The sequence below is a fragment of the Oreochromis niloticus genome, linkage group LG5 (genome assembly GCF_001858045.2).
Source record: "Oreochromis niloticus isolate F11D_XX linkage group LG5, O_niloticus_UMD_NMBU, whole genome shotgun sequence".
In the NCBI taxonomy this organism is placed as follows: domain Eukaryota; kingdom Metazoa; phylum Chordata; class Actinopteri; order Cichliformes; family Cichlidae; genus Oreochromis; species Oreochromis niloticus.
In genome coordinates this window covers 3,666,546-3,688,396 of record NC_031970.2, presented here as the reverse complement: position 1 = coordinate 3,688,396, position 21,851 = coordinate 3,666,546, and the positions used below count along the sequence as shown (strand labels likewise).

At 42.5% G+C, this 21,851-nt stretch overlaps 1 protein-coding gene across 7 annotated transcripts in view; it reads right to left on the bottom strand.

Annotated features, from left to right (window-relative positions):
• Positions 1–21,851, bottom strand: part of LOC100707136 (dedicator of cytokinesis protein 3) — a 297,568-nt gene that overhangs the window by 77,457 nt on the left and 198,260 nt on the right. For all 7 annotated transcript variants that reach the window (XM_019356781.2, XM_019356779.2, XM_019356780.2 and 4 more), the window contains 4 exons: positions 5,510–5,591; positions 4,257–4,317; positions 3,853–4,000; positions 1,327–1,415 (listed from right to left, as the gene is read on the bottom strand). In XM_019356781.2, coding sequence (XP_019212326.1) covers positions 1,327–1,415; positions 3,853–4,000; positions 4,257–4,317; positions 5,510–5,591 — 380 coding nt within the window. The remainder of the gene's footprint in view (positions 1–1,326; positions 1,416–3,852; positions 4,001–4,256; positions 4,318–5,509; positions 5,592–21,851) is intronic.

Here is a 21,851-nt window from a genome sequence, read left to right as displayed (position 1 = left end):
TCTGTGCTTTGACAGAAGTAATAAAGTGACTGGAAGAAAGGGTCCACGCAGAACATCAGCGGGCTGAAGCAATAACTGAGTGCTAGAAATTGCCTCCACCCTCGGCTGCTGTGTTCACAAAAACACCACCACACTGCTAATGTTGCAGGGTAACCCTGCAAGGATATTTTATCTGCTTCTGATTTTTGTGGCCAAAATAATTCACCTGGACAAAAAATTCCGCAGAATAAAAAAATATATACTTTTAGGACAATAAATTGTGCTCTGATATACCTGTAGCAAGCCTGCTGTGTTGTTTGGGTGTTGGTTGCTAACCTTTATGCCTCCTCTCTTACCAAAGCTGGGTTGCCCGTCATTTCCAGTGGAGTGCGGGCACAGCTGGCTGCACTCAGCGATCAATCAGCCCTACAGTGTAAGAGCTGGGGAGGAGAGCAGCTCAGTCTCTCTATGGGTGCGCTCTGCCTCTCCTCAGGGTGAAACATACAGTAGCCTTAGCCGTGTGTTGTATTTTAATTATGTCAAGCTACTAGTGAGTAACTGTGACCTCCTGTTTGCAGAGTGTTTTTTTTCTTCTTTTGTGTTGTTGAGGCGCGGATTCTTCATTTTTATTTCCAATATTCTAACATTATATGTTTGTTGGTGCTTTTCTTTTATTTCTGGATTATTTAGGGCATAGAGGCCAAGCCAAATCTTTAAGTTACAGATTTTATTAAAATCAGGATTGAGTTTGTAATCTTTTTCACCTTTTCTTTCACATGGATACTCTACTGTTACTCCCCTCATCCTGTAGCCCAGCGGTCCCAACCCCCGGGCCACAGACCGGTACCGGTCCATGAGAGTTGAGGCTCGGGTGTGAAATTTATGTTTTTCAGGGTTTTTCAGGGTTTTTATCATTATTTTTTCATTATTTTTATCGTTAACTCGATGTCCCTGGGTTTCTTCTCGCGTGTTATGAATAAATCTTCCTTTTTTTGGTACTGGTACTGGTTTTATTTTGTTGTGTTTATCCACAACACCTTAAAGGCCGTTCCGTGAAAATATTGTCAGACATAAACCAGTCCGTGGTGCAAAAAAGGTTGGGGACCACTGCTGTAGCCCGTTACAGGAATAACAACTATTTGGGGGCTTGTCCGGGATTCAGACCCAGAAAAGTATGCGTGAAAGAAAGTGGAGATGTTGTGTCTATAATGTTACATAAAGGAATACACAGTTATTTGAGATATTAGCTATTAACATATTATTTATTCTTAAATGTAACTATGAGCTTCAGTTTGTTGGGGTCCGATCATCCAAACTCAGGGTACACAAACACTTGGTTTCTCCTACCGTAGTTGGTGCTGGGTGCCGTGTATTTGGTGCTGGACTTGCGGATGATGTTCTCATGGATCTGGTACCATTCATTCTCATTGTTACACCTGGAAAGCAACAAATAGCAATCATGTCTTATAAAGGATAACAATATATTTGTAACTTGTGTTTTTATACAACAAAACTTCAGTCGGATATAATAGGCTTCTGAAATCTAGTTATTTTGCCAGTTATTTTGGGATGTACGTGCCATCAATCATTGCAATTATGATACAAAATATAAAATTGGGGCGTGGTCTATGGGTGGATGCTGGGGTGGTGAGGTGGATGACAGGTAGCAAGGCAGAACAGCAGCGCTGACATGTCAGAGGAAGGGAGGGGAAATTTTAAAGCGTAAATATACCCATAAATTGGAGCAGGTCCATGGATAATACTTTTTTTTAAAAAATTCTTCCATCTCTTCGTTGGTCTCTACAGCAAATCAGCTGTCTCCATCTCACCCTCTCTGTTGTATGTTCCTCTGCCACACCAAACATCTGTCCACTGAATCTTCATGTTCACGAATCCTCTCTTCTGCGTGGGAACTCCAACTTCATCATATTCATTTCAAATCCATCCATCCTGCTCATTCCCAGTAAAGATCTTAATATCTTCAGCCTGGCCTCTGGTCTTTTTGTCGGTGTCACCATTTCCAAACGATACATGACAGCAGGTCCCGTAGGCTTCCCTTTCACTCCTGCTGCTTCTCCAACCATGCAACAAAACATCTGTCTGTGTGCTGTTCATCTTCACCTGGACTTCAGCACTGATATCTTGACAAACCCACTCTCCATGTCAACCTGCCACATGTTTGTGGAAATGCATCTTTTCTTCTGTTTTGTTGGAAAATGTAACATCTCTGTTTGTACTGCACACGTCTGTGCACTAGAGACTGCTGCTCTCGGCCAAATCATATATTTTGTTTTCATTTTTTTTGTTTCATAAAGGGAAAACAGTTTTTAGATTAGACCAAAGGTCAGATTAAACAACCTTTAATGGCATCTTTGAGCCATTTAGAGGTCAGGAAATAGCATTTTCACAGTTTTACAGATCGAACGATTAATCAAGGAAACAACAGGAAGAAAAAAGAAAAAGACAGCAGTAACTAGCAGACCTATTTGCAGATAATACAGTGGATGAGCCACGCTGTGTCAAGCAGAATCTCTAGCTGGATTTTTGTATTAACATAAAATAGCCCCATCCACTAAAACAACTCGCTCGTTCCACTCTTAATTTACTCGTCTTTCTTCAGAGTGAACGTGTGGATCTACATTTTCCTCGGGTGATTCTAACAAACTGATGTTTTCAGTCCCATTAACGTCACACGATGCTGGAACACAAAGCCTGAAAAGAAGATGTCTAACCACCCGTGAACCGACCGGAGGAGTTCAGCTAAGACTGAAGCATAAAACACACACACACACACACACACACACACACACACACACACACACACACAGACACACACATCCTGCAGGCACGTTTTTAGAGGTCTCAGCCGAGGGGTAGTCCCTAATGCCGACCATCGACTTTGCATGTGAGTGAAAGAATAGCTGCTGATGTTACAGACTGCACTGACAGTGAGGAGGCTGTGTGCAGCCACTCTCGTTCTCTCTTCCTTTACACAGCACAACATCAGAGAGAGAAAAAAATAAGAGGCTGGTGGTGACAGAGAGAGAAGAACAGAAGTAAAGCTATAATAAAAATATATGGCATTGTCTCTCGAGCTCACTTATCTTTAACCTTCTCCTCTTTCTCTCTCTGACCTTTTCTGTCAGAAATATTTAGTGTAGGACAATATGATTTTCCAAAAAGAGAATATTATCTCTGAGCTCTGGGTGTGTGTGTGCTGAAAGCTGATATTTTTGGGCACTTTTGTTATTTTAGTTCACTCAAACATACAGTAATATGATAAATATGGATTTAAAACAAAGACTTTTAGCTTTAATATCAGGACTTTACCAAAAAAAAAACAGTCCACTTATTTCAAGGGTCACATGTACCTGAACAAATCAGCATAATCGTAACAAAAATATTTTAAAGTAAGCATTTTAGTTAACTTTTAAAATATTTCGTTAACAATCCCTCACAGGTGCCGACCTTCTCAAGTCCAAACTCATTACGAGTGAGTCTGTTTCCTCCTTTGTAACTCTGCCAGCTTCTGACTGCAGCTGTGTTCAGCTGTTGGTTCTTCCAGCCTTTAGTTTTCTCCTCTGTAAATGAAATGCTGGCAGGTTTGACATCAGCTGATTGGCTCTTCTTTACCTTCCTAAACCCCTGGGTTGCATTTGCAATTTGTTTTGTTGGGTCATTGTCCATCTGTCCAATGAAGCGCCAGCAACTAAACCTGAGATCTGTACACTTCATCTGGATTCATATGGCTGCTTATGTCTCCTGTCACATCATCGATCAACACCAGCGACTCATATCTGTGTCACTGCTTCACCACAGGTCGAACCCTCAGTATTTTCTCTTGCCTTGTTATCTGTGAGTGCAGACACTTACGTGTACACTTTAAGGACAAAATCTTTCTCCTCTTTGAGCTCTGAGATGGTCTGCAGCACATCGCTCATGGCCAGGACTGCACAGCCATACGGTCGACGGTACTGAATGTGCGGAGGACCCTTCTTACTGTCATTCAGCAGCATTCGACCTGCAACCAGAAGCGTGTGCATCACACAATGACAAAAGCTCCTGTTCCATCATCCAGCAGCAAATAATAAAACTAGACAATGTTGGTTTGCTGCAAGGACATTCATCTCACACATTCTGATTCCATTCACTTCTTTCTTTTTTAGTCTGAATGGTATTTCGGGTTAATAAAGGTGCACATTATAAACTTGACAAAGTTACTCTGTTATTTCAGGCATTTCTGCAGGAACTGTTTCCACCTACATAACATAACTTACCTGTCCTGATAACTTGTGAGACAATATAGAGATCTCTCTTCATGTCTTTGTTACTCAGATCCTGTGAGAAAAAGAAAAAAGTAATTTTTGAATTCAAAATAAGTTCTCATCATCCACCTGCTTCAGTGTTTGTGCTCTGAGTTTCTGTTCATAACTTTTATGGACAGAATTCCGATGTGGAGCCAGGAGCTCCTGGATGGGCGCCTCTGAATCATATCTTTTGCTTTTTCTTGCAGATGATGGTGCTGCTGGCTCCAGTCAGAGGTGATCTCCAGCTCCAGCTGGGGAGGTTTTGCAGCCAAATGCAACACAGTTGGAATGATAATTAACACTTCCACCTTGAGGCACTGCTTCTCAGCAGGAAAATCGTGGTTTCTAACACTCCGGGAGAGGAATGATTTCCTGCCCCAAGTTAAGGAGTTCATGTTTCTCTGGATCTTGTTCATGAGTTGAGGAAGATTGAGCGGGAGACTGAGAGGCAGACTGATGTGGATGCTGTACCACTCACTGAGCGGGTAGGTTGTTATTGGTCGGTCTATGTTTCTCACTTATGGCTCACGAGCTAAGAATAAGACTTGAGAGGAAATTAGCTTCTTCTGAAGGATGACTGGGCTCAGCTTTAGAGATATTTAGTTTGAGGAGCTTCATGAAACTTAGCCAGTTGTTCAGGTATGTCAGGAAACACGAGGGCTCAGGACAAGCTGTAAAGATCAGCTTGCCCTGGGTTTGCTGGGTTTCCTGGAAGAGCTGGAGCAGGTGGCCCAGGGAGACAGGAGGACTAAGAAGCTCTGCTTAGACTGCTGCATCAGTGGATTGTTTTATTAATTTTATAAATATGTGTGTAATTTAGACATATATGGACTGATTCCAGCTCAGGTTGAAACAAGAACGCTCAGATTTAGCCAGCTTAATTCATTTAAGCAGGTCTGGTTTCATCTCCCCCGTGTGACTTACTTTTAAATAATGCATTCACCTTATAATACTGACTTAAATTGAGTTTTTGTAATTACTGAAGAATTCAAATAACTGCATCAGCGAACTTTGGGAGCTTTAGTGCAGGAAAAAAATACATAACCAAACGATCTCCAGACTGATTCTGCTGCAGAGCAACAGGGGGCAATGCTTCCTCACTTTTAGATCCTCCGTTTTTCAGCTGTTCCCTTCTTAAATTACACCAAACACCATCACTGCAGCACAGGTTTCATTAAACGTGTGTGTGTGTGTGTGTGTGTGTGTGTGTGTGCTGTTGTTACCGTGAAGAGGGCACAGAGCCGGTCCACCTTCTCTGGATTCTTTGGACCTCCGTTCTTGTTCAGTCTCACCATGAACTTCTCACTGAAAACACAATCAACAGCCACTTTTGTTAGTTTTAGTAAAAACGATATCTTTGAGTGAGATCTGATTGTCCCCGCCTCCGACCGTGTGCTGCTTTATTGCTGATATAACCTGAGAAAAGAGGATGAAGGAAAGAGTGTACGGCGTCTCACTCCACTGATGCAACAACTGTTTTTTTTTTATTAACAGACAAAGCCAGCTGGCAGAGTCTGTGAATAAAACTTAAAAACTTATATTTTTGTTTAAATGTTCATCATATCAGCCAGATGTCAACTGCACACGCTGCTCGAGGCTGAGGTTGAGAAGCTCTAACTGCTGGCAATTTACCCCCGGCGCCCTCTCTCCGTGTCCTCGAGGGATTTCTGAAAGAGATAAAAATTCTTTTGGATTTCTGCTCAAGCCTTTTCCCCAGGAGTACCAGCAGTGAGGAAACTCTAAAGCAGCATGTCTCAGCCTTTTTCGCTTCAGGGAACAGCAAAGTATTGTCTGCTGGTGTCAGCGACTCTGTTCCTTTAACCCATATTTATCCAGGGAAACGTGACGGAGCTGACGGGCCTTTGTTCAGCCACGTCGGGCCTCAGACACATTAGAAGATTTCTTGAATCATAAGTAAGTCTGACAGGAGTGAGCCGCACACATAAATCCACTGATACTCGCTGACTTACTGTCATGTTATTTTTGATGCCCGTCAGTCTTAAAGCAGGCAGGTCTTACATCACGCGAGGTCGCCTCAGGGCAGGAAAATCGAGATATGGAGGCACAAAACGGGGATCCAGATCGGGAATGATATTTCAATATCAATCAACAATATCAATATACAAATATTAGCTGACAGGGATATTCAGCCTTATATATTTGGCTTTTGAAACCGAGTGTTTAGCACAAACTGAAGTCTGAGGGTTTGGCTCACAGGGATTATTTGTACAGCGCTGGTCCTCGTTAATGAAAGTTTGGCCATGTTTAATAAGATGATCCACAGCCGTAAGAGTATCTTTATGACAGAAACAAGGAAACTGTGTTATCTTATGAGCTTCATGAACAGTCCTAGACTCTGTAATGAACTGAGGGTTATTTAAAAGGATGTTAGATAATTAGATATGAGTCAACATATTCCTACCACAGTCATGCCTCTTTAAGCACATGATAAACGAGTGTGACCAAGGTTAGATTTTACCTTCTTATATTTTTACAGCACACCAGAAAAGTCTGAGTCTGGATGCCTCCAACAAAACTGTCTGGCTCTTCGACTGCCAGCCAGAAAATCTCGATCCACAATCTTCTCCTGGTGGAGTTTCTGAACTCGGTTCAGTCAGCGAAATCCTTTTTCTTCTGCCTTCAAAAACTGCTTGAGCAGCTGCAGCTTCTGAGAGCACTTACCCACCTAATGAGCCCTTCATCTCTCCATCACCATCAGCTGCACTTCTCTGTATTTCCCATTTGCTTCATGCACCTACAGACTTGTGGGTAGAGCATGAAAGATGGAGCAGCGAGGGCCTGATTTTCTCTGTCTATTCCTTTATCTGCTCAAGTTCGGTTTGTACCTCAGTTTTACGATGCATAGGACAAAAGTTTCCCGCAAATTAATAAGTGTAAGAAGTAGAAGAGCAATGGAGAAAGTGTTCCTCATTCTTTTGGACAAGACTGAGCTGAGAAAACGCTCTGACAGTCGGTGCTGGGCAAAATGGTTTATGAAACAGTGCGTTAGAGTATTATGTACTCTCATTGTATCGGTTTTGCAACTGAAGCCATCACTTAGTTAGCATTGTTAAATAAAAACTCCTTCCCTGTTTAATACGTTGCCTCCATTCCTGGTTCCTTTTCTTTAAACAACAGAGAAAAATGAAAGCAGCGATTCTCAGTGAGTCCGTCTCTCTCTGAGCTGCACTAGTAGAATATTTGCAGTCCTGCGTCAGTGTTCAGCACACGTAGAGAGGTGGCAGAGACAATGGCCTTTACATCGGGAAACTTCTCTGCCGGGGTGATAATAAGGGTCTGCTGAAGAGCTCGGCGTCAGACGCACCTGCTTCAAAACACTGAGGTGAGCAATGCTCAGATGCTTATTACTGATCATGTCCAGGTTCGAAATGCTACTGATATCAGCTGACTGTGCAGGGAAATGAAGTGATTACATTACGAGGTAAATCACAGAGTAGATTGCACATGCTGCCACCTGTGCAACAGATTGTTGTAACAACATTAATCATAATATAAACTCAAAAAATGCAAATTCCACTGCAAATCAGGAGTTTTTACATGATCTTATTTCCTTTAAAGTCCAACTAAATGTCTGAGTGCATGGAGTGAAACCTGCGAGTTTGATCAGGATGACACATTGAGCTACATCATCTACAGCCAACGTTCACGTCACACATCAAACATGCCCTCCCAGCTCACGGGTCTAACAACGTGCCGGTGCTCTGCATCCACCTGTACGCTCGATTTACTCAACGCTCCTGAATTTCTGCCATATTTGTGCGAAGTGATGAGTTCAGAGCCTTGATGACAAACTAAAACTATTTTCTGCTGCTGTAATAAATCATCTCAAACATGAGCTGTTGGCTGACGATGTGTTCACACACCAATTGTTAGAAATTCTCTGACTGAACTTCATCATTAACATAAACGGCCCAACTTACAGGCTGAATGTGTTTTCTGGTAAATACAGTATCTCATTATAGAATATTGTTCCTCATATAGTCTTTATTACTCAGCAGATTACCCCCTCCCCCACAACCACATATGATAAGACTCTGAGGTTATTGCTAATAGTGTAAGGTAATATGCAAACAACAACGAGGACCCACAAATCCCTACAACACAGACACACACTGCGTCTGGCTCTTTAAACGGAACAATTTATTCTAATCCCCCAGAGACACCGCGGGCCAAACAAACACAACAAAAGACAATAAATATGTATTTCTCCTCAAACAGTGGGACACTGCGACTTAGTGGAAGATGTGGGGGTGAGGAGGCACAAAGACAGAGTGAGATATGAGTTTTATATTCAGCCCTAAATCCTGTTTTTTTTTCTTTAAATATTATTGCTGGTTGTTTTTTCATTCAGTCAGAGTGTCATTCAAGGAAGAAGACAATGATATAATGGACAAAATAAGAACATTTTATTTGTTTATATGTTATGTAGGGAAGAAGGAACAAGAGAAGACGGCGTGTTCTTCCCTCATATTTATGTGTGTGTGGTACTGAGGCAGGTTATTGGCTGCTAGTTGGATGGGACCGGTCCCTTCCAGGGATCCTTGGGGATCAGGATTATCCGGCCTTCAATTAGCCATTCCGGGTGTCTCTCATCAATTAGCAGCTGGTTCAGCAACAACATCAGAATGTCATTCGGATTGCAGAAGTGTAGTCGGATGATAACAAAGAGAGAGAAGGTAGTCAGAACTGAGGGGATTGTGCTACCAGAAGGCAACATTGCAGACATAGAGGACAGCTACAAGTACCTGGGGATCCCACAGGCGAATGGGAACCATGAAGAGGCCGCTAGGAAAGCTGCAAGGACAGGCCCCTGCATGGTATGTACCACCGGCAGATAGAGGAGGTGGCTGATATCCAGAAATCCTACCAGTGGCTGGACAAAGCTGGACTGAAAGACAGCACAGAGGCACTAATCATGGCAGCACAGGAACAAGCTCTGAGTACAAGATCCATAGAGGCTGGGGTCTATCACACCAGGCAAGACCCCAGGTGCAGGCTGTGTAAAGATGCCCCTGAGACAATCCAGCACATAACAGCAGGGTGCAAGATGCTAGCAGGCAAGGCATACATGGAACGCCATAACCAAGTGGCCGGCATAGTGTACAGGAACATCTGTGCCGAGTATAACCTGGAAGTCCCGAGGTCAAAATGGGAGACGCCCCAAGGGTGGTGGAGAATGACCGAGCTAAGATCCTGTGGGACTTCCAGATACAGACGGACAAAATGGTGGTGGCTAACCAACCGGACATAGTGGTGGTAGACAAACAGAAGAAGACGGCCGTAGTGATAGATGCAGCGGTTCCCAATGACAGCAATATCAGGAAGAAGGAACACGAGAAGCTGGAGAAATACCAAGGGCTCAGAGAAGAGCTCGAGAGGATGTGGAGGGTGAAGGTGACGGTGGTCCCCGTGGTAATCGGAGCACTAGGTGCGGTGACTCCCAAGCTAGGCGAGTGGCTCCAGCAGATCCCAGGAACAACATCGGAGATCTCTGTCCAGAAGAGCGCAGTCGTAGGAACAGCTAAGATACTGTGCAGGACCCTCAAGCTCCTAACCCTAACCCTCAGGCAGAAGACCCGAGCTTCAAGGATAAAAGACCGCCCACATCAGCAAGAGGGGAATTTTTATCCACTGAAGTTATTTGTAACTATCCCTTTGGGTGGCAGCAGGCCCAAGTGAATGAATCACACACATATGTCAGAGACTATTCACTAAGAGGAGAAACACACACACACACACACACACGTACACACAAGCACAGTTGAATTATTATCTTTATTGCTGCATCAATATGAAAGAGGGAAGATAAACAATGCAGATGCAATCAGATGTCCTAACCTATTCAAACTCATCCCAACACACAGATGTGGACACACACATGCATATGCAGACATAAACCGCTGTACTGCACATATATGTACGCATGCATGTGTTACACCCTGAAAAGGGGCTGAAAAGGGGATAAGTCAATGACAACGCTCAGACACGATGCTTCTCTTTCAGCAGCTTCATTGCGAATGATTCAGAAATATAAACACACATACAAAAGTAGTAAACATCTTAACAATGATGTACAGTCTCTATTAGTTGTAAGAGAATATATCTCAAGACTGTTTTCTTTCCTTTAAGTTACAGATTAAATTGAATGTAAGAATTTACAAAAACAGCTTATGAATCAATAAACAAACTTAGATCATTAAACTTAAATGTACAGAAAATAAACAAAATATTCATATAAAAATACTAATAGGCATTTGTCCCTTCACACAAAATAAACATGTTCTTTGTCCAGACCAAATGCAAAATGCACACAATGCTGTATGTTTCATACACAGTCTGGCACGATAATGCTTCATGCTAGCCACCAACAGAGCGCTTAGCTTAGCTAGCTGCTTATAGCTTATCCTGACAACACAGTTAACACAGATCATCTAAATATTCCTAGTATCCTCTTGGTACATTTGGAAACACGGTCAGTACAGCTCAACATACATATTTATAAAGTTCAAAAGCAGAATCGCTCAATTATTACCTGAAAAGGGGATAAGTCAATGACAACGCTCAGACACGATGCTTCTCTTTCAGCAGCTTCATTGCGAATGAGGCATCGTGGCCAGAGCTCCCCTTCCGGCGACGGCAGACATAACGAATCAATCATGATCACTAAATCACATGGATTATTCCCCAGGCTCGACAAGTAGATCACAGATTGAATTTTACACAGGTTATAGTCACATTAAGGATTGTTATCCGGTTGAACAAAGTCATGAACTCTTTTAACTGTTTTGTGTTACATTACACCTCTTTGATGGGACTTCTTTTACCCTTGTTTATACATTTACATATTTGAAACAAATTGAATAATAAATTGAGTAACTTTTAACAACTCAATTTAACAACTGTTTACTCCATTATGAACTTCGACAAATAATCAATCTATCACACACTCCCCCACAAAATTAGATGTCGTCCCGACATCACAACTCTTATGAACTAAAAGTTAACAAAATGTCACAAAATCCATTTTTAATCTTAGTTCCCTCTTTTGTACTGAGTCTTAAGTCTGTTCGTTGTTCAGTATCTTTGCATGAACAGTGGCTGACAAATTTGGAAGGAATTATTCCACATGGTTATTGGTTGAATGTCTCTCTGTTGTATGGTCTGATACTGGTAGGGCATTTCGTTTGTACACACTGTACTGTAGCATGTTGGAGTACCCAGCTGATCATAGGTGAAAACCTTAGGGGCTCGTCTCTCCCTCCTTGGCAAACTATAGGTCCCTTCTCTGTCGCTTTCAGGCAAGCATGGGCGTGGAGATGCTAGAGTGTCATCCATTACCTCTCCAGCTACTTGTCCATCTTCCTCTCGATGGTCTTCTTCCTGTGGCCTGTTTTCGTCCTGTGTCTCAGGCTCCTCTGTGTACGACATGAGCCTTTCTTCATCACCCAGTGGTCCATTACCACCGACCTCTGGTTTCTCCTGGCCATCACCATTCTCCGTGACCCTCTCTGTACTGGGCACTTGAGGCTGTGTTGCGGGCCCATAATAGTACCCCCATTCCTCCTCGTCATCTTCCACTTCCTGGTTCACCTGTTCTGCGTCTTTTTCCCTCACCCTTCTTTTCTTTTGCTTTGGTGATACTTCTGGTGGCCTTTCCAGGGGTAAGTAATCACATGGCAGCAGCAGGTTGCGGTGCATGATTCTTGACCTTCCCCTCCCTTGCTCTGGTTTCACTTCATACACGGGGAGGCCGTCTGCAACTTGACGGATGACAACATGGATGTCCTGTTCCCAGTGATTACGAAGCTTCCCCGTTCCTCCTCTAGGGGTCAGATTTCGGACAAGAACACGATCACCAGGATATAACACAGAGCTTCTCACTTTCCCATCATAATGTTTTTTACTCCTGTCTGCTGACTTTTTTGCATTCTCCCGTACTATGTCATATGCCTCTTGCATTTCTCGTGTCCATTTCTCCATGTAGGTTCGGTGGTCTGTTGTCCCTGTCTCAGAGGTGAGACCAAACAGCAGATCAATAGGTAACCTTGGGGACCTGCCAAAAAGAAGGTAGAAAGGAGAAAACCCAGTTACCTCACTTCTGGTGCAGTTATAGGCGTAGATAAGCTTGTTCAAGGACTCTTTCCAACTTGTCTTCTGCCTATCAGTCAGTGTCCTCAACATTTGTAGTAACGTCCGGTTGAACTGTTCAACTTGTCCATTCCCTTGTGGGTGATATGGGGTAGTTCGGGATCCCAATATGCCACAGTTCTTTTTCAGCTGGGCAAAGAGCTGGTTCTCAAATTCACCACCTTGGTCATGGTGTATCCGTGCTGGCAGTCCAAACTTCAAGGCATAGTCATTAAAGATGCGATCAGCAACCGTTTTGCCAGACTTGGAGGTGGTGGCATAAGCCTGTGCAAAACGAGTAAAGTGGTCAACAATCACCAAAATATACTCGTAACCACCCTTACACTTGTCCAAGTGGAGAAAATCTATTGACACCAGTTCAAATGGCTGTGTGGTAACAATACTGGTGAGCGGTGCCCTTGCTTCTTTACATGGTATCTTTTGTTTCAGGCAAGTGCAGGTCTTTGTCACATAATGTTCAATGTCTCGTTGCATGTAAGGCCAAAAGAATCGATCTCTGATCAATGATGTTGTTCGATCAGTGCCCTGATGACCCATTTCATCATGCAACTCTCTCAGTACAGTTTCTTTGTACTGTTCAGGCAACACAAGCTGTCTCTTCGTTGACGTTTTTCTGCGAAGAATACCATCTTCATCAATATGAAGTCTTTCCCATTCACGCAGGAGACACTTGCTTTGGGCACTTAGTGTATTAAATTCATGCCTTGTTGGCTTTTCATTCCTCATTTTGCACTGCATTATTGGGCCAATATTTTCATCGTCTTGCTGTGCTTGTTTGATCTCTGTAACCGAAAATTGGTTGTGTGGTTCTTCACCCACTGATGTACACTGGAGACGGGTGAGTATGGGGCAAACCATTGGTGAGTTGAAATCTGGAGTCTCCACAACTTGGGTTATTGCTGCCACACAATCTGAACCCACTTCCTCTGTACACTGTTCCATCATTTCCTCTATCTCAACAGGCATTCTTGAAAGACTGTCAGCATCCACATTCTCTCTACCTGGGCGATATCGGATGGTGAAATGGAAGTCTGCAAGCTCTGCCACCCATCTACATCCAGTTGCATTTAGCTTGGCACTTGAAAGGATGTAGGTGAGGGGGTTATTGTCAGTGAACACAGTGAAAGTAGGCGCATAATAAAGATAATCTCTAAATTTCTCTGTGACGGCCCACTTCAGCGCGAGAAACTCCAGTTTTCCTGAGTGGAGATGATAGTTTCGTTCAGCTGCAGTCAATGTCCGGGAGCCATAAGCAATCACACGGAGTTTATTATCCTGTAGTTGGTATAGAACTGCTCCGAGGCCTTGGGCTGAGGCATCGGTGTGGAGGATGAATGGTTTAGAAAAATCTGGAAACCCGAGGACTGGTGGCTCAACTAGGCAGTCTATTAGTCGTTCCAATATGCGCTGATGTTCTTCAGTCCACACAATTGACTTGTGTGATGGAACCCCTTTACGGTTTCTTGTGACTTGTTTTGTGTTTGTCTGATTTTGGGGTACATTGTTATCTTCTGTTGTGCCTTTCAACAAGCTATACAGTGGACCCGCAATACGGGAGAAGTCCCGTATGTACTGCCTATAGTAACTTAACAAGCCCAAGACAGTTCGCAGCTCTCCCACATTGCTTGGTCTCCTGTCCTTCAAGGCTCTTACTGCATTGGTGTCAGCTGGATCAATTTTGCTACCTTCGGCTGAAACAATTCTCCCTAGATAGCGAACCTCATGTTTGAATAATTCACATTTACTAGGTTTAAGCTTGATCCCATACTTCCTCAGTAGCTGGAGCACTTTTCTGACATGACTGACATGATCATCAAATGAATGACTGTACACTAGGGTGTCATCAAGGTAGGGTACACAGATGTTGTCTCGCACCTCTTCCAGACACTCTTCCATGCAGCGTTGGAAGGCTGCGGGTGCATTCATCAGCCCGAATGGAATCCTTATCCATTCGTACAGGCCCCATGGTGTCACAAAAGCAGTTAAAGGTCGGCTGCCTTCATCCATAAAGCCCTGATGGTAGGCCTTTCCTTGGTCTAACAACGAAAACCATGAGTTGCCGCCAAGACTGTCGAGAATGTCCTGCACTCGAGGGATTGGTTGTCTGTCTGGATGAGTCTTTTTGTTTAGTTCTCTGTAATCTATACAAAGACGTAAGCTGCCGTCCTTCTTTCTCACACAGACAACGGGCGAGGCATAAGATGAGTTGGATTTCTTGACCCATCCTTGTGCAATAAGGTTGTGCAGATACTCTTTCATCTCTTTGTATAGCGGCTTTGGCACTGACAGGTAAGTGCGTGCTACAGGATCCATATCCTTCAATGATATCTTCAGTTTCAACTTGTCGATACAACCAATATCATCATCTGATTTGGAAAAGGAAGAGCATTCCTCACGGAGCATCTTTTGCACCACCTCTCTTTCGGATTCACTCAGGTGGGTAAGGTCAATTGGTGGGTCCCATGAGGTGTCAGGGATTTGCTCACTCTCTGCATTCACTTGATTCACCAATAATGGGGACCACTGGTCAGATTTCTCTAAAACCGTCGCTGGGTACACAGCTTGGATTTGCTCTAAGGTGCCCACAACAGTTTTTCCTGACAGCTCAATATCATGATCAGTGGGATTTTGCACATCAACAACAATATAGGGGGGGGCCCCCCTCCTGAGTTCTACCAGTGTCTCACAAAACTCCAAGTCTTCAGCCCACTGAGGGTTTATGTCAGGCTCAAAGAGAAGTATAGTGTCTTTCTTCAGCAGGCGGGTCTGCACCTTACAGTCAATCTGAACAGAAGTGTGTTTGGGTACAATGACTTTCTCTTTTGTTGTTCTCACAACAAAATCATGTGATTGTTCAGCAGTCACTAAATCAATAAAGGTTGTGACATTTTCTCTTTTAAGGCAAGGGAAAGCCCCTCTTAATGTCTCGTGCAACTGCTCAGTTCTTGCAGCATCCATTTGCTCTATAGTACTAGTTTTCAGTATTTGCTCAATGACATTAAAGCCTAGAATGGGCTGCGAAAGACTTCCGCCTTTCATCACTAACATGGGGACTACAAGTTCTTTAGGGTTTGCTCCCTCAGCAGCTAGACCGAAAGTGACTTCAATGAAACCCTTGTAAGGGATGTTTTGACCATTAGCAGCTGAGATTTTTAAATCGTCAGGTGCATCAAGTAACTCAGAAACATCTCTTAATTTCTCATGTGGTAAGTACTTCTTTTTCCACTTTTCATCAACAATACACACTTGGGAGCCTGTATCCCATAAGGCTTGAGTTTGGTGGCCTTGTATATAACAGTCAACTATACACTGTTTCCCGACAAGAGCAACAAGATGGGACTGGCTGTCCACCCTTTTGGGGTGAATAACACTTGCCTTTGGGTGCGTGTGCTGATTTACCTGAGGCTGAGAGCGTTTGTTGCATTGTTTTCTGTGTCTGGGCCAGTGTTCGGCTTGGCACATCTTAGAACAATAAGTGCTTTTTTTACAAGCTGCACACCTTCTGAGTCTTTTGAGTTTTCCCGGAACACCACAGTAAGAGCAATGCTGTTGGGACGTTACACTATTATTGGTTACTCCTTGTCCCGTGGGGGCAACCACCGTCCGTTTAAAGGTTGATCTTTGTCTGGTCTAGTTAGTTTCGCCCTGCAACCTGCGAGAAAGTGTTCACTGCTACCACATCGATAGCAATGGTTGCAGTGCTCAGTCCCACTTTGCTGGCAGCCAAAGCATTTTGAATGATTGAAGATTGAATTTTACACAGGTTATAGTCACATTAAGGATTGTTATCCGGTTGAACAAAGTCATGAACTCTTTTAACTGTTTTGTGTTACATTACACCTCTTTGATGGGACTTCTTTTACCCTTGTTTATACATTTACATATTTGAAACAAATTGAATAATAAATTGAGTAACTTTTAACAACTCAATTTAACAACTGTTTACTCCATTATGAACTTCGACAAATAATCAATCTATCACACATGCACTTGTGGGAACCACACACACACACATATACAGTTTATGGAAATCCATTAATATTTCCACACCACTGACATTCAGTCTAAATATAAACATACTGTACAGGCAGAGTCTCACTCGCAGCCAGGATGACCTTTGCTTATCAAAGGAAATGTGTCCAAACAAACGTTAATAAAAATCACATATTGAGGCTGCTACCACATCACTGCACCTGTGAGTACAAGAAAATAATTATTAGAATGTAATGTGTTAAATTTGTTTAGATCACAGTAATAAGGAAGGATTGGTCTGTGTTTTAGTTTGGCTTAGCTGTAGGCTTGAGAGTGTGTGTAATTGTTTAGAGGGAAAGGAATTTATTGACACTGTGGGTCAGCCAAAGCATTTCCTTAGGCGTGCTCGATTTACAGCAGGATACTGACGTTGTGGTGCAAACCTCTGTTGATACTGAGCTGTATCACCTCTCCATCCAGGTCCCACAGGAGGCCAGTAGTTGTGTGGCAGATGCTCGGGATGAGAAGAGGGAACACGTTCTGGTGCTGCAAGTGAGGCAGAATACTGTGTTTGTGCCGGACTAGGCTGTTGAATGATTTCTTTGATTTGTGCAACTTCAGCACCAAGATTTTTCAATAATGCCATATCAGAACGTATTTCTTTAAGTTCATTTAGTAGGTCAGGCTGAGCTTTGCTGATGGATTCTGGTTTCAGGTTTTTCCCTTTTTTATCTGCAGGGGTGTCAGACAGAAGTGAATGCACAGTGGTTGGCCGCTGCTGGGAGAGTAACTTCTTTTTATTTTGTCTCTCTGCTTCATTTGCACAGGCAACATTGAGTTTCTCAAGGAGGAGCTCATCACTGCTTGTGGTTTCCTGTAGGTAGGGCTGGAGGTCACTTTTAATGTTATCATTTTGCAGGCCTGTCAGAACTGTATGAAGGAACATGCTCTGTACAAGCACAGGATCATATCTTAAGCCAGATTCAGCTTCTTGCGATGCAAACAGAATTTTCTGTCTTAAGTCCAGGGCACGGATTAAGAAAGTTTGTGGGGTTTCTTTAATGCTTTGGACTTCTGACGTGAGTTGTTTGTAAAGTTCTGTTGCACCTCGTTCTTGGTAGTGGGACCTTAGAATCCTCCTCAGAGTAGGCAACGTAAGGTTAGTTTTGCCCTCCAGGTAGCTGCGCAATTGTAAGCCTGGTGCTATTGCCCTGATTACTGCATCAACTATTTCTATTTCAGGGACTCCTTTGCTGATGCCTTGTTCAATCTGGTGAGCTAGGCTGGAGAAAGTTAGTTTATCCTTTTGGCCGGGCTCACCAATCTGACCTGATATTTTGAATTCTCTGCCCCACGGTAATGTCAGAAAAGGTGGAGTGGTTTGTTTAGCATTATTGTCCCCCACACTCCCCGACAGTTTGGCTGTACTAGGTTGCTTTGCCTTGTTCTGTCGTGATAATGCAAGAGCCAACTGAAGCGTCTCTATTTCCTTTATCAACTGTTCTTCTTCTGAGGCCTCACCAACCTGTTCCTGCACCTCATCTGTCTGGTTAGCATCTGGGGTTTTGTGTCCCGATGTACCATTCTGAGCAGCCTGTTGCAACTCAAAAATTTTATCTTTCAAAATCAGTAGCTCTGACATACCCTCATCTTCAAGCTCACCCAGCTCCTCTCTTTCTAAGTGCTGTATTATATAGGAAATGAGAAAGGTACGACTTTTACCCGATACCTTTTCAAGTTTTGAACCAGCAATATTTAGGAAATCACAAACTTCGATCAAAATGTCTCTTGTCACTGTATACAATGTACCAGCAACTTCTAACTTCAGGTCCTCTAGCCCTGAAGACTCCATTTCAGTCTATGGTTTGTGGAAAAGATCAGTGTGATGTAAGACCTCTTTGCAGAAGACTCAGTGCAGCTTCCCTGGCACCAGCAGTTAACCTCAGGTTGCATGCAAGTCCCTCTGCATAACTGTCGAAACCAGCACACTGTATCTCCCACCGTGGTATTTGATGTGAGGGGTTGAATGATGACTGGGGCGTCTATCTGGGACAGCGGGCCCTCATCACATTCATCCCAGCGGTGCCTCCAAAATGTTACACCCTGAAAAGGGGCTGAAAAGGGGATAAGTCAATGACAACGCTCAGACACGATGCTTCTCTTTCAGCAGCTTCATTGCGAATGATTCAGAAATATAAACACACATACAAAAGTAGTAAACATCTTAACAATGATGTACAGTCTCTATTAGTTGTAAGAGAATATATCTCAAGACTGTTTTCTTTCCTTTAAGTTACAGATTAAATTGAATGTAAGAATTTACAAAAACAGCTTATGAATCAATAAACAAACTTAGATCATTAAACTTAAATGTACAGAAAATAAACAAAATATTCATATAAAAATACTAATAGGCATTTGTCCCTTCACACAAAATAAACATGTTCTTTGTCCAGACCAAATGCAAAATGCACACAATGCTGTATGTTTCATACACAGTCTGGCACGATAATGCTTCATGCTAGCCACCAACAGAGCGCTTAGCTTAGCTAGCTGCTTATAGCTTATCCTGACAACACAGTTAACACAGATCATCTAAATATTCCTAGTATCCTCTTGGTACATTTGGAAACACGGTCAGTACAGCTCAACATACATATTTATAAAGTTCAAAAGCAGAATCGCTCAATTATTACCTGAAAAGGGGATAAGTCAATGACAACGCTCAGACACGATGCTTCTCTTTCAGCAGCTTCATTGCGAATGAGGCATCGTGGCCAGAGCTCCCCCTTCCGGCGACGGCAGACATAACGAATCAATCATGATCACTAAATCACATGGATTATTCCCCAGGCTCGACAAGTAGATCACAGATTGAATTTTACACAGGTTATAGTCACATTAAGGATTGTTATCCGGTTGAACAAAGTCATGAACTCTTTTAACTGTTTTGTGTTACATTACACCTCTTTGATGGGACTTCTTTTACCCTTGTTTATACATTTACATATTTGAAACAAATTGAATAATAAATTGAGTAACTTTTAACAACTCAATTTAACAACTGTTTACTCCATTATGAACTTCGACAAATAATCAATCTATCACACATGCACTTGTGGGAACCACACACACACACATATACAGTTTATGGAAATCCATTAATATTTCCACACCACTGACATTCAGTCTAAATATAAACATACTGTACAGGCAGAGTCTCACTCGCAGCCAGGATGACCTTTGCTTATCAAAGGAAATGTGTCCAAACAAACGTTAATAAAAATCACATATTGAGGCTGCTACCACATCACTGCACCTGTGAGTACAAGAAAATAATTATTAGAATGTAATGTGTTAAATTTGTTTAGATCACAGTAATAAGGAAGGATTGGTCTGTGTTTTAGTTTGGCTTAGCTGTAGGCTTGAGAGTGTGTGTAATTGTTTAGAGGGAAAGGAATTTATTGACACTGAGGGTCTGCCTGTCATAAAAGGAGACAGGAAGCTACAGTTGGGGGTTGCTGATGCTTGTACCTTTAATAAAAACTCATAGTTGCCATAACTTAGAAGTAGGCTTGCAGGAGACTCTCCACCTTATCTGTAAACGTAAGACAACAAGAGGCCAATGGCCCAGTGGATGCAGAGTGGGGGTCTCAGTGTTTGTAATATGTTAACTCTGTTTTCTATGTTGTGTAGAGGAATTTGGTTTAACCTGGGTGAGGAGATTACTTTTATGACCCCCAGGAAGTCACGTATACAGAGACACACACAAACAGTGCTTTGACTGTTATGACGCACCCACACCTACATGCACATTCACTCACGTGCACAGACATATACACAGGTACGCGTACACAGTCATTCACGTGCACTCACATAGACATACGGGTACGCGCACACACAGGCACTCACGTGCTCGTGCACATAGACACAGACACAGAGTTTGCAGCACATTGTGGGGGGTTTTATGATGGGGTCGCTCCTATAAAGCTGGGTGGAACTAACAAAGGGGTGAAGATTGTTTCAGAGGGACACCGGCCTCGTCTTCCCTTCTAGAAGTGCATGCTTAAATGAAGATGAATAAAGATGAATAAAGATTTTGTAAAAATAACTACTGAAGTTCCGGTGCCATTTCTGGATCCCTCGACGAATAAAGAACCGGGGTAAAAACTGATTTCGTAACACACCGCAGACACACTTCATGAGGAAGGGAAAGAACAGATTTTTCACCTGTCAGGAGATCCAACCTGGAATCTCACTGCCTACTTTGACTTTCCTTCCTGCTGCATTTCTTTTCTTTTTTTGGTGAACTCGTCAGATCTGGAAACAAGTTTATTTAATGCAGTAGCCACACAAGAGGAAACACAGGTTTGAATCACCGAAATTACTGCGACCACTCGCAGCCAGTTGCCATCTTCAAAGTGATACAATATGATAGTGAGAAAATATGACTAACATGTCAGTCTGCAGTCTGTTTGTGATAATCCAGTTCTTAACTTTAATAAACTGGCAAAAATCTGTTGTCCTTTCCATACACAGAAATTCCCAGTAGCTACTTAAATCAGAGTCCAGACTGCATCTCATACACATGAAACAGGAACGCCTGTAAATTCCTGCAAAACTGTAAATGGATATAGATGCTCGAAAATCCTTTTATAGAGGAATATAAGCAACGTACAAGCAGATGGAAACAATTCTTTCAAGTCCCCAAAGAGATTCACTGTCACAGACTGACTCAGATTGTTTCCAACGTGTTGCCAATCTTTACATTTCTAAATTAGATTGAAATGATCATTCTTCTGGCGACCAGCTGGTCACTGCAATCTGTCACCAAAGTACAAATAATTCACTGCAACCACCGATCTTTCTGTGTCGCAGCGAGGTTTCTGTTTTATTGGTGCTGTGGTTGAGTCACAGCATTAATGCAACCTTTTATTCTTTTTCTGCAAAGTAACACGGACATCCAAGACAAGTCATGCCAGTAACAGGTTTTGATGAAACTGATTGAAGCTGCAGAAAAAACATAAACTGATAGAAGAATATATTAAAAGAAAAAAAATATAATAAATAGAAAAAATAAAAGCACAATAAAAAAGAAACTTATCACACTCTTAAAAACAGAAATGTTCAGTTCACATAAAGGAGGAATCTCTGATCACCCACTGTTCCCAGTATCTACTCCTCAATCTGGGACAGAGAAAAACAAAAGCAGTGACTCAACAACCTTCCAGTCAAAGGATTAATATCCAAACACATGACCCGGCTGAATTATCTTCTGTTACTTCTATCAAATTCAGTAGAGTGAAGCTATTTCAATTTAACTGATTTAACGGCTGATTTCACTGCATCACATTACAGCCAGTGATTCTGCACAGCCCTCTGACTACACCTTGCATATATTTACAGTATTATTTTAGATATTCA